This window comes from Caloenas nicobarica, chromosome 6 (genome assembly GCF_036013445.1).
Source record: "Caloenas nicobarica isolate bCalNic1 chromosome 6, bCalNic1.hap1, whole genome shotgun sequence".
NCBI classification, from domain to species: domain Eukaryota; kingdom Metazoa; phylum Chordata; class Aves; order Columbiformes; family Columbidae; genus Caloenas; species Caloenas nicobarica.
This window is the reverse complement of record NC_088250.1, coordinates 3,220,135-3,234,161: the sequence shown is the minus strand read 5'-3', so window position 1 is coordinate 3,234,161 and position 14,027 is coordinate 3,220,135. Positions and strand designations below refer to the sequence as shown.

General features: G+C 38.6%; 1 protein-coding gene across 2 annotated transcripts in view; it reads right to left on the bottom strand.

Annotated features, from left to right (window-relative positions):
* RFTN2 (raftlin family member 2) overlaps positions 1 to 13,427 on the bottom strand; it is a 33,109-nt gene extending 19,682 nt beyond the window's left edge. The window contains exons 1-6 of one of the 2 annotated variants that reach the window (XM_065637324.1): positions 13,342 to 13,427; positions 12,755 to 12,901; positions 8,683 to 8,866; positions 7,308 to 7,419; positions 5,749 to 6,058; positions 2,855 to 3,055 (exon numbers count right to left, since the gene is read on the bottom strand). In XM_065637324.1, the coding sequence (XP_065493396.1) occupies positions 2,855 to 3,055; positions 5,749 to 6,058; positions 7,308 to 7,419; positions 8,683 to 8,866; positions 12,755 to 12,893 (946 nt within the window). In that variant the 5' untranslated portion in view covers positions 12,894 to 12,901; positions 13,342 to 13,427. Of the gene's footprint in view, positions 1 to 2,854; positions 3,056 to 5,748; positions 6,059 to 7,307; positions 7,420 to 8,682; positions 8,867 to 12,754; positions 13,162 to 13,341 lie in introns of those variants that run through there. The other variant, XM_065637323.1, reaches the window with a different exon arrangement.
* Between the last annotated feature and the right edge of the window lie 600 nt (positions 13,428 to 14,027).

Genomic DNA, 14,027 nt, shown 5'->3' with positions numbered 1-14,027 from the left:
TATTCATACTATTTTTTACTGTATTTCATGTAGCAGATTTATGTAGTTTGAGTTATGATTATCTAGATACTTGCATGCATATATATCTCTTCCATGCACTTGTAGAGATGTTGAATATGTTATTATATTTTAGATTACACATAAATATAATGTGATTGTACATGGAACTGAATATGAACATATGAATATCTGCACAGGATCCTAACAATTCATAAATACTCCATCTTATAAATTCATGGACTTCAAGCTTTCTCCAGCGTTCAGGCAGATACTTAAAATGGGCAGTACGCCTACGACATGTGAGAATATTTATTTTCCTATCATTTTTCAAACATGCTAGAATAACTCTAAATTTTAAACGGTTATTGACACAAGACACCTCCACTCAGTGGTATTTTGGGACAAACTGATAACTCATAGCGTACCACATCAAAAATCATTGAAAAAGCTACAGATGTGGCTAACTGGTTCATCTGCCCCAATTACAAGAGTTTATCTTTGTTAATAACAGTACTCAAAAAAAAAAAACGTGCTGCATGACAGATAACGCAAACCAGAAAAAGCAAAAATATTGCCAGAGCACTTCTACTAATCTTCGGTACTTCTATGACCAGAAAAGCCTCCAAAGCAGCTGCAAGTGTAGGAAGCGCTACAGTGATCCAATAGCTGCTAAAAGAGAACCTACCTTGGTTATTTTTATGACCGTATCCTCTTTTGGCAGCAGAACACAGGTAATTATTAAGAATTGTCAATGATTTTTTTTTTTTTTTCAATTCCTTTTATGTTAAAACTTCCTCCTGCCTTAAACTGGGTATTCCGTTTTGATCCTGGTAGCATCAGAACTGTGCTGACTCTGCAGAACATCTATACAGTCCAAACCCGAGGAGGATTTCTGCAGCTGCCGGACTTGTATCCGGTGGCTTTATATTTATTACAACAATAGCTGAAATGTGCTCATTTTACTACAGCTGTATAAAAGGACAACTACTGCTAAAGACACCTCATGGTCTGAAAGCAAACTAACATGGGGTGAAAATGACAATTAGATGTACACGGAGACATACAAGATGTAATTCTAGAAACGAGCATAAGTGCTTGAAGACTTTTATTTTTCCCCAAAAAAGCATTTTAGGTTTCCCTCTGTCAGATGCCAAACTTCTACATGGTTATAAAACTCTTCAACGCTCACCTCAAGAGCAAACGTTTTAGCTTAAGAACTCAGTAGCTAAACTAATTTCTCGCTGCGGTTACAGACACTCGATCAGCTGCAGAATTCCATCCACGTAGCAAGCTGTGCCTGCAAATATACCCAGTTTAATTCAGCAGCGTCCCAGCCGTGGGTCTAACACACACATTCCGGTCGAGTGGGGCTGAAGCAGAAGCACCAACTGCTGCAGAACTCCCAGCCCAAAGCTATGGCTATGGAAGCTGGGATGGTTATTCCGACAGCTCCAGGGAATGGCAGGACTGCGAAACCGGTGTTGGACAACAGCTGCAAAGATTAATTTCAACAGCTGCCAAAAACACCCCTCAGTGAATTGTAATATAGCTCCTGAGGTATTTTCCAGCTCCACAAAAAAAAAAAAAAGTGTGTTCTGAAAACTTGGAGTCTGATTTCTGACCTCTCATCCCCCAAGGGAAACTTGGCTCTTGCACGGCCTTCAACAGACAGGAATCATTTCAGAGAAAAAAAGATGGCAAATACAAATGGTACCGTTAGTTAATGTGCACTAAATCCGCAGTTTGAGAGGGACCGGCTGCCAAATTCCATCTGAGGTAAATACAGTGGTGTTGACGCGCTCGTCTTCCTCTGGCAATCACTAAATTTACTTTATTGCAGAGCTACAGAAATGCAGAGATTCACACTCAAAACTAAACTACTGAGAACAAAAACTGAAGAGTTCTCATTATTTTTAGGGCTTGATTTTTGAAGAACCTAGATCATCTAAATTCCAAATATGCTATAACTTTTTTTTTTTTTAATTTAAATGCTTCAATAATCAGGCCTTGTGAAAAGGACGCCAAACGCGTATTATTTTAAATCAAAACATCAGGGAAAAGAGCTTTAAATAAAGTATATGGTAAATATAAAAACTACTCAAAATCCCAGTAATCCTACCCTCCTCGTATAATTCATGTAAGCAGCAGATGTAAAATGATTTATGAAAGCCACTTTAATATGTAATTAAGTAAACTACTGCACTTGATAATCAGCCTTAGTGTCGCAAAAATCATTTAAGGTCTCCGAAATCTTCACAAACTTTTTACAAGACTTTTCTCCACTGCAGCCCCGTGTTTTGCTCGCTTACACTGAGCTGCCATAAGCAACTCTAAAGGAACAACAACTTGGTACAAAAGCAAGACATGAAGGCAGGAACTCGGAAAGCTCAGTGGGATCATCTCACCAGAATAAAAACTGAGATTGAACTGAAACTGGCAGAACAAAGGAGAAAATCTGAAAATCCTGTGGACCCAAAGCAGTGAGCAGCTGAATATGAACAGCAGGGATGCAGGGATCTGATGATTTTTTCCCCGTTTATATTTTCCTTTATTAAAACAAAACAATGAAAAAAAAGGATAGTATAAAAGGTTTATTTCATTATAGTGCTCCATGACTTTCCTGCTTTGGAAGTCATCAATTTGACGAAACAAAGCAGAAATTTCAATTATTCAGAGCTACGACTTCCTAGAACATAAGTTATTCCCTTTTTGGGTATCGAATTCTATACATTCACAATGACATGTTTACATATTGCCCTTCACACCAAGCAGCAAAACGTGATCTACTTTTTGAAAATTATGTAGTTCTACATAAACAAGTAAAAGCTTCATGGTATTCTGGGACAGTACTCACCTTTAGAAGTTTCCCAGTGTACAAAAGAATCAATTAAGGACAATCCTTGTTTATAATAAAATGTGGTTAATTCCAGCCAGTCTGCGTCCAGTGTACTAATAACCGGCCCCTTTCTTGCTACTTTCATAGACAAAGCGCCTTCGTGGTAGGTCCAGCAGGTAGAATCATCATCAAAAACATTGAAGACTGTAAATAGCTTGTCTAAGAAAAGAAAGAGGAAGAAGAATTAACCTCTGGAAGACAGTGCTCCAAATTAAAAATAGTAAGTTCTTATTTCAGTATGGTTTTCTAATTCTAAGCAACAGTTTTAAGAATTGTTTCTTGATGTGACCAACCTCAGCATGAGCCCTAGACACACTCAGGATGAGGTGGGAGGGGAGTATGCTGCCAAATATAAGAAAAATTTGTACATATTACGAGTGGGTTGTTGCTAGACCTTTTAGGTAGGTGGGTTTTTGCATAGGGAAAATATGCTACAGCTAAGAAAAAACCCAGTGGAAACAGCCTTCATTTCTGCTACTCAGAGAACTTCTGACGACAAGTATTTAAAATTACTATAACTGAAGATTAAAGACAATTTTCTAAATGTTTTATATTCTGAATGCTGTGTACAGTATTGAATTTTACCCATTATTTTCTGAAGGTTACTTGAGTACCAGTATAATTAGTTGCCCACTCGGAATTCCCACAAAGCAACTGCCGAGTGTGTGAATCAAGCATGCAAAATCTGTGTATCCTCAAACGCTTTTACATGTAGATATTGATACAGTGCTGTTACAAAAAGAGTCAGAAACAAGCACTCACCCCAAATTAAAATTCACAAATCCACAGCGTTTTAGGAAAATCACTGGTGAAGAGTTGTGAAGTCCTAGATTTCTAAATGTATTCTACAAACACACGTGTATGTCAGTGCTGGGGAGAAATAACAAAGCAGCTGGGGACAAATGCTCTCAGATTGCCTCAGACTGCAACATCAGGTGCTGGATCAGCTGGAGCACACTTGGGACAAAATTTTGAATGCTATCAGTAAGAGATGACTCTCCTTTCCATACGGTTTTATTTTATCACCTCCACAGTTGGCTGTAGTAGCATAAACATGTTTGTGCTGACAAATCATTTTTCCCACATACTAAAGTGAGATCACCTTTATATTTGTTCTTTAGGAAAAAAAAAAGAAAATCAAGTTTCCTGATACAACTATTCAATTCCTCATGCATATCAGAAATTTGGCTCTGCAATGGGTGTATTTATAGTCAAAATCCAGATGTTATGACCCCCAAATCTAGAACTCAGACATAGTTTTGCATCTTTGGAGACCTAACTAGAAATGGCATGCTGAAGCAGCAGTACATACCTTGGCCATGTAAGACTGACTTTGAAAATTCACATCAGTATTTTTTCGAGTGCTGGTTACAGACAACACTCGCAAAGAAAGGTGGTGAAGTTTTCCCAGGTTTTGCCTCAGAACTCCCATAACTTTCCTGAGTAGAGCAGAGAAGCCTGGCAAATCCTCGCCTGAGCTTTTGGAAGAATTGCCCGAGAACACCGTACGTAGGGATGCGCTGGTTCCTGCTCACGCCAGCCGCACAAACAAAGCTCCTTAACAGAATCAAGAGTTTGCAGCGTTTTACTGACAGGATTTCTATTCTGCCACGTACTGGTTCGAGCTGTAAGGACAGAGTTAAGCTGTAACAGCTCCTGCTATAAAGGCTCAGCATGTTGTACAAGAACTGCTTTAATTCAAGTGTTAAAAATAAGAGGGACACTGATTAACTCAGTGCTCAGTCATTATCCTGACGGTCTACAAGCCAGAGAGGGTGCTTAACTCTTCCCAGGAAAGTGAAGAGGTTGCTTTGGAGAGCAATTAAAACACAGCTGGCCCATCAGGGAAGAACCTATTATGTCAAAACCCTGACCTGAAGGTTTCATGCTGCCCATTTTCCACACAACCCCACGCTGCATCAGTTCTCATGCTTCAGATTACTCCTTCCTTTTCACCTTTTCCTCCCAGCGAACCGGGAGGCCTCGGTGTTTTGGTATCAGGCTACACCAAGTCCCCCAGGTTCTTCCACAACTCAGTCTTCCGCTACAGCACCAACACTTTTCAGCGATACTTTTCCTTCCCACACAACCTTTTAACGCTTACTTTCCTCTGGTGTCAATTCGTTTTGTAACAATTATCCTCTTTGATTTCATGGTCAACGCATTCATTCAAGTCATCTCTTTCAAGATGCTTCTTGAAGGCACGTTAACCAGAAAGAATCCATTAGGAACGGATTTGTTTGCTGCACGTTATGTGAGTTGGCCAGAAGCACATAAAATTACAGCTCTAGCTGGAAGATCTTTGCTGTCAGTTCTGAAACAGGCAGAGCTGGAATCATAACATATTCTTATTAAATTATGAACATGTAATGAATTTCTATTAAGAGCAAGTGAAAACTATATGTATTTAGGAAAAGGTTTTAAAGCACTTGCATCCTTCTAAAACAAAAGGTTTTTACTCCCACATTTATCATACACATATCAAGCAAGAAAGCTATTTGTTTGCACTGTAACAAAAATCAGAATTACCCTGTGGGCAATTTTTTTTCCTTTTTCTTTAAATTATAAACTAGAATTTTGACAGTACCCTTGTAATATTCTATATGAAAACTGAAATATCATTTTAGTATATTATCACAGTTCACACATACATAGAACAGGAGGTAAATATTTTTTCCATTTCCTCAACTGATGACTTTTTAAGAAATATGTTTATATTTAAGGGAGTTGAGTCTTCAAAAACCAGTATGTGAGACAACAGAACATGCTGCTCTGTTGTTTCACTCCAACATCTTTTTAATATGTCTCGCTAAAATAACTTATTTCTGCAAGAAACAAGCAGCATTTATTACCGTCTCCTTTCTGTGGTTTCCCAGGGCTGACTTCTTTTCCAAACTGGAAATCCGCATCCTGGAACAGCCCTTCTCCAGGCAATTCCTCCTCCATCCCGCTCTCAGATGAGTGACCGCTCAACGGCCCTTCGTTCCAGTTTTTATAGTTCTCATCAGAATTTCTTCTTCTGTGTTCTCTGTTTCTTCTGCCCAGAGTCGACTCCAGCTCTGTGCTTCCATCTGTGCTGGTTCCATTACAGGATTTAGGTTGAGGAAAATGCTGCATTACAAACCCCACAAACTTCTTTCCTCTTTTAGCAGCTTCATTAACCTGTATTTACAAAAGAAATTTATCTGCAGAGTGATTTTAGAATTGCATGTAACTTTTTTTTTTTTTTTAAAAACCAACTTGCATACACATGTTCTGTTTAACGACACTTCTGATTTCCAAGGACATGAGGACACCACGCTGTGTTGCAGAGGGTGGTTCGTCTTTGTACGCTGCCCATATTCCACAGCAAATGCAGCATGTCTTTGGACTTGGGCCAAGGAAGGTGGCCAACACTGGTACTGACTTCAGTGTACACAAAATCCTTCATTTAGAACTAATCTGAAGTCATTTTATACTGGGTTACTAGCTCCGTGATTTTAAAACACCGGGAACATTTAAAAAATATTTTTCACATACTAATTCTGTTCCAGATTTGCTTGCAAGACAATCACTGCTGATTTCAAGTGTATTTTTCATTTAAACGTTTGCCTGGTATGTGATACAACTAACCTGGCAGCACACATAAAGTATAAATGGGTAATAGAATCCAGTTTAAAATTGAAACACCTCAAAATTTCAAAATGAGCCATTTAGAAATTTTAAACAGCCCTGTGATAATTTCGAAGAGCATTAGAGATCTCCAATATGCTTTTTCCTCTACTTCTTTCCTTGGCAACCAATGTAAAAGATATCACTCTAACTCTTGTAATAACAATAGTTTCCTGTTTCGCTAAGTCTTCAGTTTTGCAGAGGAAGTTAAACACAAAAACCCTCTAGAACTTGAGCGTGCAAGTTTACTTTGGTTTGACTATACAATGTTTTCAAAAGCCCTGCCAAGTAAATCTTTATGCAGTTACTATGTATTTTGTTTTTCTGCTAAAGAATTAAAAACATATTTCTTAGAAATGGAATATATTAGTGTTCTTTGGGAATACCTTACTTAACCCACAACAACATAAAACTTCAGATTTTTTTTTTTAAATATTATTTCCAGAAAAAGCTATTATACAAGCGTTTTACAAAGACTCAGAATTTGGGCCTGATTCTGCTTTCAGTGGCATAAGTGGCCAGTCTCCCAAAGCCTTACAGGGCTTTGTATTAAGTCCTAAATCAGAAAAAGCAACTAATGAAGAAAAATAACTCTCTTGCATCACGAAATGCCTGTGTAGCTTCTATAAAATAAACTGTGGTTAAACCTCAAAACTAAAAACACCCCCCAAAACAAACAAACCACCACCAACACCGTATATCACTTACATGGACGGTAGAAATAAAAATCTAAGAGAAGTTTGAAAAACCCCTCAGTTACCTTTTCTAACAGCTCTTTCACCACTTCGTTTGTCAGCGTGTCACACGTTAAGGGACATTCCTCAATCACCAGCCTGGGGTGTCTTTGTGCTCTGGGTGCCGCCTGCTTCTGGCTACAAGAAAGAAAGTCTTTGTCAAGAGTTTGTGCTTGCATATGGAATTCTTCTCTTTTGGAATAGTTATGAATGAAATCCTGGCTGTGCTTCTTCATACTTTTATTTAGAACTCAGCGTTTTTTGGGTGTTCTGTGTATTACACAAAGTGACAGGTACTGTGTGATACAATGTCAGGGTAAGAATATGAATATTGAACAGGAATTTCAGCTGAAGATGGCTAATAGACAGAGCTTGATTAACAGCCAGCCTTGCTTTTGTAATAAATAAACCCCAAAATCCCTGATAATGGGAAAAAATATAAATTTAAGCTATAAATATAGCAAGGACAAGATAGATTCAGTTTTGTAGGAAACACACTATGAATAGAAATGGTACTTTTACACTATTAACATGCTGCTGTTTAGTTTCTGTAACTAAAGCAGAGCTGCAGCTATTGTATGAAACACAGGACAGGCAAATACTAGAAATCCAATGCAGTAATGATTACTCAACCCAAAGCGATGTTTAAATCACTAAGAGCTGAGAATCGAACAAAAGGTTATCTTCTTTGCATTCAAAGGAACTAATGGTAACATTCCTTTGTACATTTTCTTATGAACACAGGGTGATGACAATGCAGTGAAAATAGGTGTAATAAACACGGCTATGGAGCTGGAACAAACACAAACTCTTGACTCTCCCCACTCAGTGTCAAAACCAAACTTTTCTACACCCCCCATCACAGAATGATTATGTCCTTTTTATTAAGAAAGAAAAAACAAACTATTTATCTCTGACAAACTAACGACACTCTAGAGGTTGCTTCCCTGAATAATGCTCTTATGGGAAAAAGTAAACCCACAGAAATTCTGAAAATTGATAAGAAAAACTGGACTTGAGAGAACTTAGAGCAGCTTTCTACTCTCCCAGTGTTTTGTTTAATCTTGTATTTGCTGCGAGTTCCAAGACAGATGATACTTTATTATAAAAATGTACTAAAAATAAAAAGGCAAACCGTAACAAGTTATCTTCCCACAAATTATGATAAGCAAATTTGGATTTTTGTTTGGACACTTACTAAGGCAGAGTAAACGTCAGTCTATTGCACACTCGGCATTAATTAAAAAACATTACTTAGTCGCTCACCTTTCTAGACAAGGAATAGTTATTTGATTCTTTAAGGTGCTTATTTCAAGCTGATAAAGTATTATGCATGTGGAGCAGTCAGCTTACAAATGGCTTAAGTAATGGACTAATGTATTCAAATTACTTCACCATTACCTCAATTTCAAGCGTGACAGCACCACCCGGTACATATGACTTGCAGAGAAGTTCCTTCTGCGTCCGACAGGCAGGATAACGGGATGAACAGCTCCCACAACATACCCCTTGCTGTAATATTCTTCCACCTTGGATGCGATATCCACCACAGAGCCAATCTGGATAACTTCTGGGTTTGAGGAAGCTAAAAGCATTGAAAGCATACTTTTGAGCGAGTTCCTTTTATATAAACCACGCAACAATCTATCCCAAGGCATTTAATGAAAAGCTACAGTTATATTTATACAAGAAAAAGCAGATTCACAGCTGATTCAACAGTATGCAACTAGCTGAAGCACATATCTTTACAAGCTGATATGATCTATCTTTAACCTATCTGGCAACATTTCTGTTGGATCGAGCTTTGCCAAGCTAATTTAACAGCTGCATTGACACCTAAACACACAGCAGGCCTGACCTTAAGGCGACTATTTTGTCTGGCCCAAGCCTTCCCAAAGCAGCATCCTTTAACCCTGCTTGAGAGGTGAGTTCCCATACAATGAATTCAAGCCTAGAACAATTGGTTTGTTTTTCTTAAACACATTTTCTGGACCCCTTAAAAGTGATCTGTGGATTGTAGGTTGAATTTTGAACATAGTCTCAACTCCTTTTTTCTAGGAGACTTAAGCAAGCCATGTGTTGTCACTAATTCCTAAGGAGGATCCCTCTGTGTGCAGGCACTTCTGATCAAGAGAAACCAGCTGGGTACTACAGAGAAACTAGGGAAAAACCGTTTGGAGAACCTTTTCTGAATGGTCTGATGCACAGGTTTTGCACAGAGAAAAGGAAGATTCCTCAGTGGTGTCAGATGAATAAAACAACAAGTAAATGCCATCACATAGACCTCACTCAGCATTGGATCACTTGGAGTTAATTTTGTGTTCTTATATATCTTCTTACCTCCCTCTAATATCTTGTAGATGGGCACTAGCAAGGAATTTAAAGACTTATCAAAGACACAGCATGTCACAAAGTCTACCTATCCTACTGGTTTAAAGTATCATAAATCAGACATGTGAGTCTTTAGTTTGCCAAAATCTTCTAGTCTAATAAACTGAATTAGAATTCTGATGGTTCATGAGTGACGTGTTCTGTAAAACTTCAATCTCTATACTATTTTTCCCACCATAAAGTGGGGATAATATTGATTTAGGTACATTATGAAGGACTTTTTAAAAAAAAAAAAAATTAATGGCTTACAACACTCAAATTAAACTCTTTTGCCTCTTGCTGTAAGAGCCTTAACAGCTCAGAAAAACTATGGAGAAAAGCCAGAATAGCGTATACTGTGAGATGCACACTGTCAACGAGCAGCACTAATGTACATATTGACAGTTTATTGCTGATAACTAGAATTTTTTTTCATAGATGGATGATATTTTGCCCTGTTTAGTAATGCCTCCATCCCATAGTTCCACTCCCAGTAAATCCGAGAGACATTAAATCTGTATTGAAGAAATAGCTGCTCTACAGCCCACAAGCCAAAAAAGCAGGAATGCAACGGGATTGTCATTTCATTTTGCAAATGCCTCTGCCATTTTTGCATTAAGAAAATGTCCTTCCTGATGTGCTGTCAACAGGCAGCCAAAATACTGTTACAAATAACACAACTACTAACTCGCTAGTTGAATAGTAAACTTTGGATGCGCAATATTGAAGGTGACACCGAAACAGCTACTTCATCTGTATTCATACTGTTATTCAGAGTGACAAGAACTTCATGGCATGTCATCTTAGTGGGCTGATGTGAAATACCCTTGCATCAATATTCCTTCTTTTCCCTACCAGGAGAGTTGTGGAAAAGGCAGAAGCGTTCTGCTTGATAGGAGTATTTAAACTATCCCTACCTGATGGTTAAACACACCTCAAAAAAATAACAGCTGTTTTTGGAACCCAGATGAGCCTCAAGATTGAGGCTGTAGAATGTACAATCCTTGACAGGCATTTAACATCACACTTCAGAGGCCGCCGCTCCATTTCCTTTGCGCTATTCCATCCCACCAAAATAAAAGACTGGCTGTCGTTTTCTTGTTTGGGATTCTCCCGATTTAGAAGAACGTCCATGGAACTCAAAGTTGGTTTTTACAGTAGGGATGGGAGTATTTTGAGGACCAGGAGGAGAGAAGCCAAGGTACAATACACTGCTGATAATTAGCTAAGATGCACAGGGACTCCAGTTATTCAAGTAGCAGCAAGTACGTGAACAAGCTGATTGGGGTAGAAGAAATTAATTTTTTTTTTTTTTTTTTTTAAAAAAAAGCACCCAAGATATCCCCACGTAGCCAATCCCCATGTTTCACAAGCAAACCAAATCCAGAAATGCCTCCAAGACAGTGTATACACCATTTTTTTCTGTATTCATGATCTTACCCTAAAGAGTAGAGACCTCGAGTAGTATTTTAAGGTCAAATAGACACACAGCTAGAATGATTCGACAGGAAGATGCCTGTGTTTACAAATCCACTTGCTTACGGTTAGAAACCAAAAAAAAAAAAGTTAAGCAACTATCTAAAAATTATCTTGCTGTTATTGAGCATTCATAATTCCACAGTAAGCCACTGCAGCTAAGCACTTTTGAGTATCAGACTAAAAAGGAGAAAATTAGGTTTTTACTGCTGTAGTGACATTATTAAAATAATACGGAGACACACCTTTGATTTGCACTTGTTTGATGTGCATTTTCTTGAAAGTCATAACCACCTTTACAACAAATCCTTTACACAGCACTTCTAGAAACTTGTTCCTTTAAAATAGAGCAAAACTATCCAGAACACGGACTATTTAAGAACATTAAATGCTCTTTGGTCTCAAAATAAAAAGTTTTCGTATCCTTTCTGTTGTCAGTGAATTAGCAGGCAATTCATGTATGCATCAGGCAACCTCACTTTATTTCCAGTACATTACCACTACTACTTACTCACCACAGAGTTTTGTTTCTTCAAAAAGAACAAGCCAGTGAGAAACTCTTTAGATGTGCAAATAAAGAGAACAAATACAGCTGGATGTCAAGCACTATAGAATGTGGCTTCTATTAGTATCTTGCAATTTTTCAACGAACAGCCTGATATTTTAAGCAAATTATTACTACAGTCCTTTAATTTAGGAGTAAAACTAAGCAGAGGCCAAGTTTTGTTTCTGAAAGAGCTCCTGAAAACGTAACAAGACAGGCGCTTGCACTTTATCAGACCCTCCCCAGCTACTGCGTTTACTTCAAATCCTTGTTATTGAGAATTTCCTGTCGATTGGGTTGTTATAAAACACAAGTTCCCCCGAAGTGACTGCAAAGCTGTGCTCAGAGGGCAGCCATCTGGGCTGGCTGATGTTTGGAACGTGTGGAACAGGGAGTTGCTGTGTTAGACGGGCCAGCCCGGGGAAGGAAGCGTCCCACGGAGCGCCGTCTGCCTCCAGCCACGCATACAAATCCCCTCTCGTTCCGCTCACCATTTCAAAAGACTATTCAACAACCGCAAGGAAAGCATTGGGGGGGAGAGGGGGGGGAAAAAAAAAAAAAAAAAAGATGAAATGGTAAGACTCTTACTAAAAATATCTACCGAGAGACTGGGGCGGGCAGAAGAGGGGAAACCGCTCCGGGGACACAACCAAGACTCACTTCTGCATAAAGTGACAAGGACAATGACAGCCTGTTTGCAGAAGCTGAGCGCATTTTAAAAATTGTTCTTCAATTAATGCTCAGGCACACTGTACTTTCTGAACTGGCACGCTGAATTCAGAGCGAGCACAGACAGCAGAGTCTGACTCACAGGAAACGAGGAAAATCTCTAATAGCAGTTTTTAGCCAGCTTCCTTCACAAGGGCAGTTGTGTAGTTTGGAGGGTTTGGTTGTTAAAAATACTTCGGTAGTTTCCACTGTAACTTTATCTAAGTGAGGACTTTCGTCATGATTCGTGTTTCAAAATAAAAGTCTAACGTTTTGGCTGGCTCTGATAAAACTACCTAAGATCTACAAACAAGACAGAACTAAGTTAAATTCTATTCTTTGCTTTCTCACAATAGTAAAGATGTAAAAAAATACCTTCTAAAGTAAAATCCAGCAGTACATATTCATAAGCAGAATCCGTCTTTGTTTCAACTTGTGGTCTCTTCAACGTAGAAAAGATTTTTCCAGGGCTGCTATCATCTGGGTCTTCCAGCTTCCTCAGTCCGCACCCCATGGCAAGATCTGCAAACAATTAAATGGCAGGAAAAGGTGTGGGGAGCAGCACGATCTGTCGCTCTCGCTACAGCGAAAAAAAGTAACCGGGTAATTCCCTTTGATTTTGTTTTCTATTAGCCATAAATCCAAACACAGAAAAAGTCCAGGTCCCAAACCAAAAAGCAAAGGTCCTTTCCATTCATTTTTTTAAATAGAAACTGTAAGCCCGTGACGATTTGAAGCTACAAACTTGGGCAGAGCAGCCCGGATTTCGCAGCGGCGTTCAAGCTGCTCCGAACTAGCAGAGATTTTCCATGCCACGTCAATTTACAGCCAGCCCCTATCAGGGCAGAGGACACCAAGAGCGCTTTGTTTGTCCTGCTGGACCGACAGGGAGAGGGGGGCACCGGAGGGGAAAAAGAACAGAAAAAAGAAAGTTACAGAGAAACTGGGCTGGAACTACTTACCTCCACAAGTTCTACTCAAGCGCGGGAGCCGGGCAGAGGGGAAAAAAGCAAGTTAGTCAGAATGAGGGAATGAGAAAAGAGCCTCAACATGGTTGGAGACGAAAATCATTTCCAGAAAGGAAGTTAGCTTCCAGAGGAAATTGCTTCTGGCATCTCAAAGGGCAGAAAAGTACATGAAAAGCAGTTTACTCTTTATTTTAGATTTCAAAGTTTGGCTCCTATTTCCTTTCCACAGGAACTTTCTTCCAGAGAAAAAAGAAATATAATAATAATAACATAATAATATTGTAAGAATGTAAAAATATGCAATAAAGAAATTTCTTAACAAGAAAATCACGTGATTACAATAAGCATCTACATTGCTAAAATCAACTTACATAATTGGTTTTGATAAACACTGAAATATTCCTCATTTCAAAGCAGAAAGACTTTCAAAGTTATAGATTAATACAGTAACAAGACTTCATTCCCCATTTTTCACAGGTATTGAACAAGTGAAATCCTCCTCTGTCAGGATGACCTCAGTACACTGTTTCCTAAGTATATTTTAAGTCCTGAAAATTTAGTATAACTTTAAGGGCTCTCATTATTCTTACATTAACTACTGCAAGTCACTGGTAACTGTATTACACCTGATGCAGACTCTGATAATGCATAGGAAAAAAAAAAAAGAACAGTGCTTGATT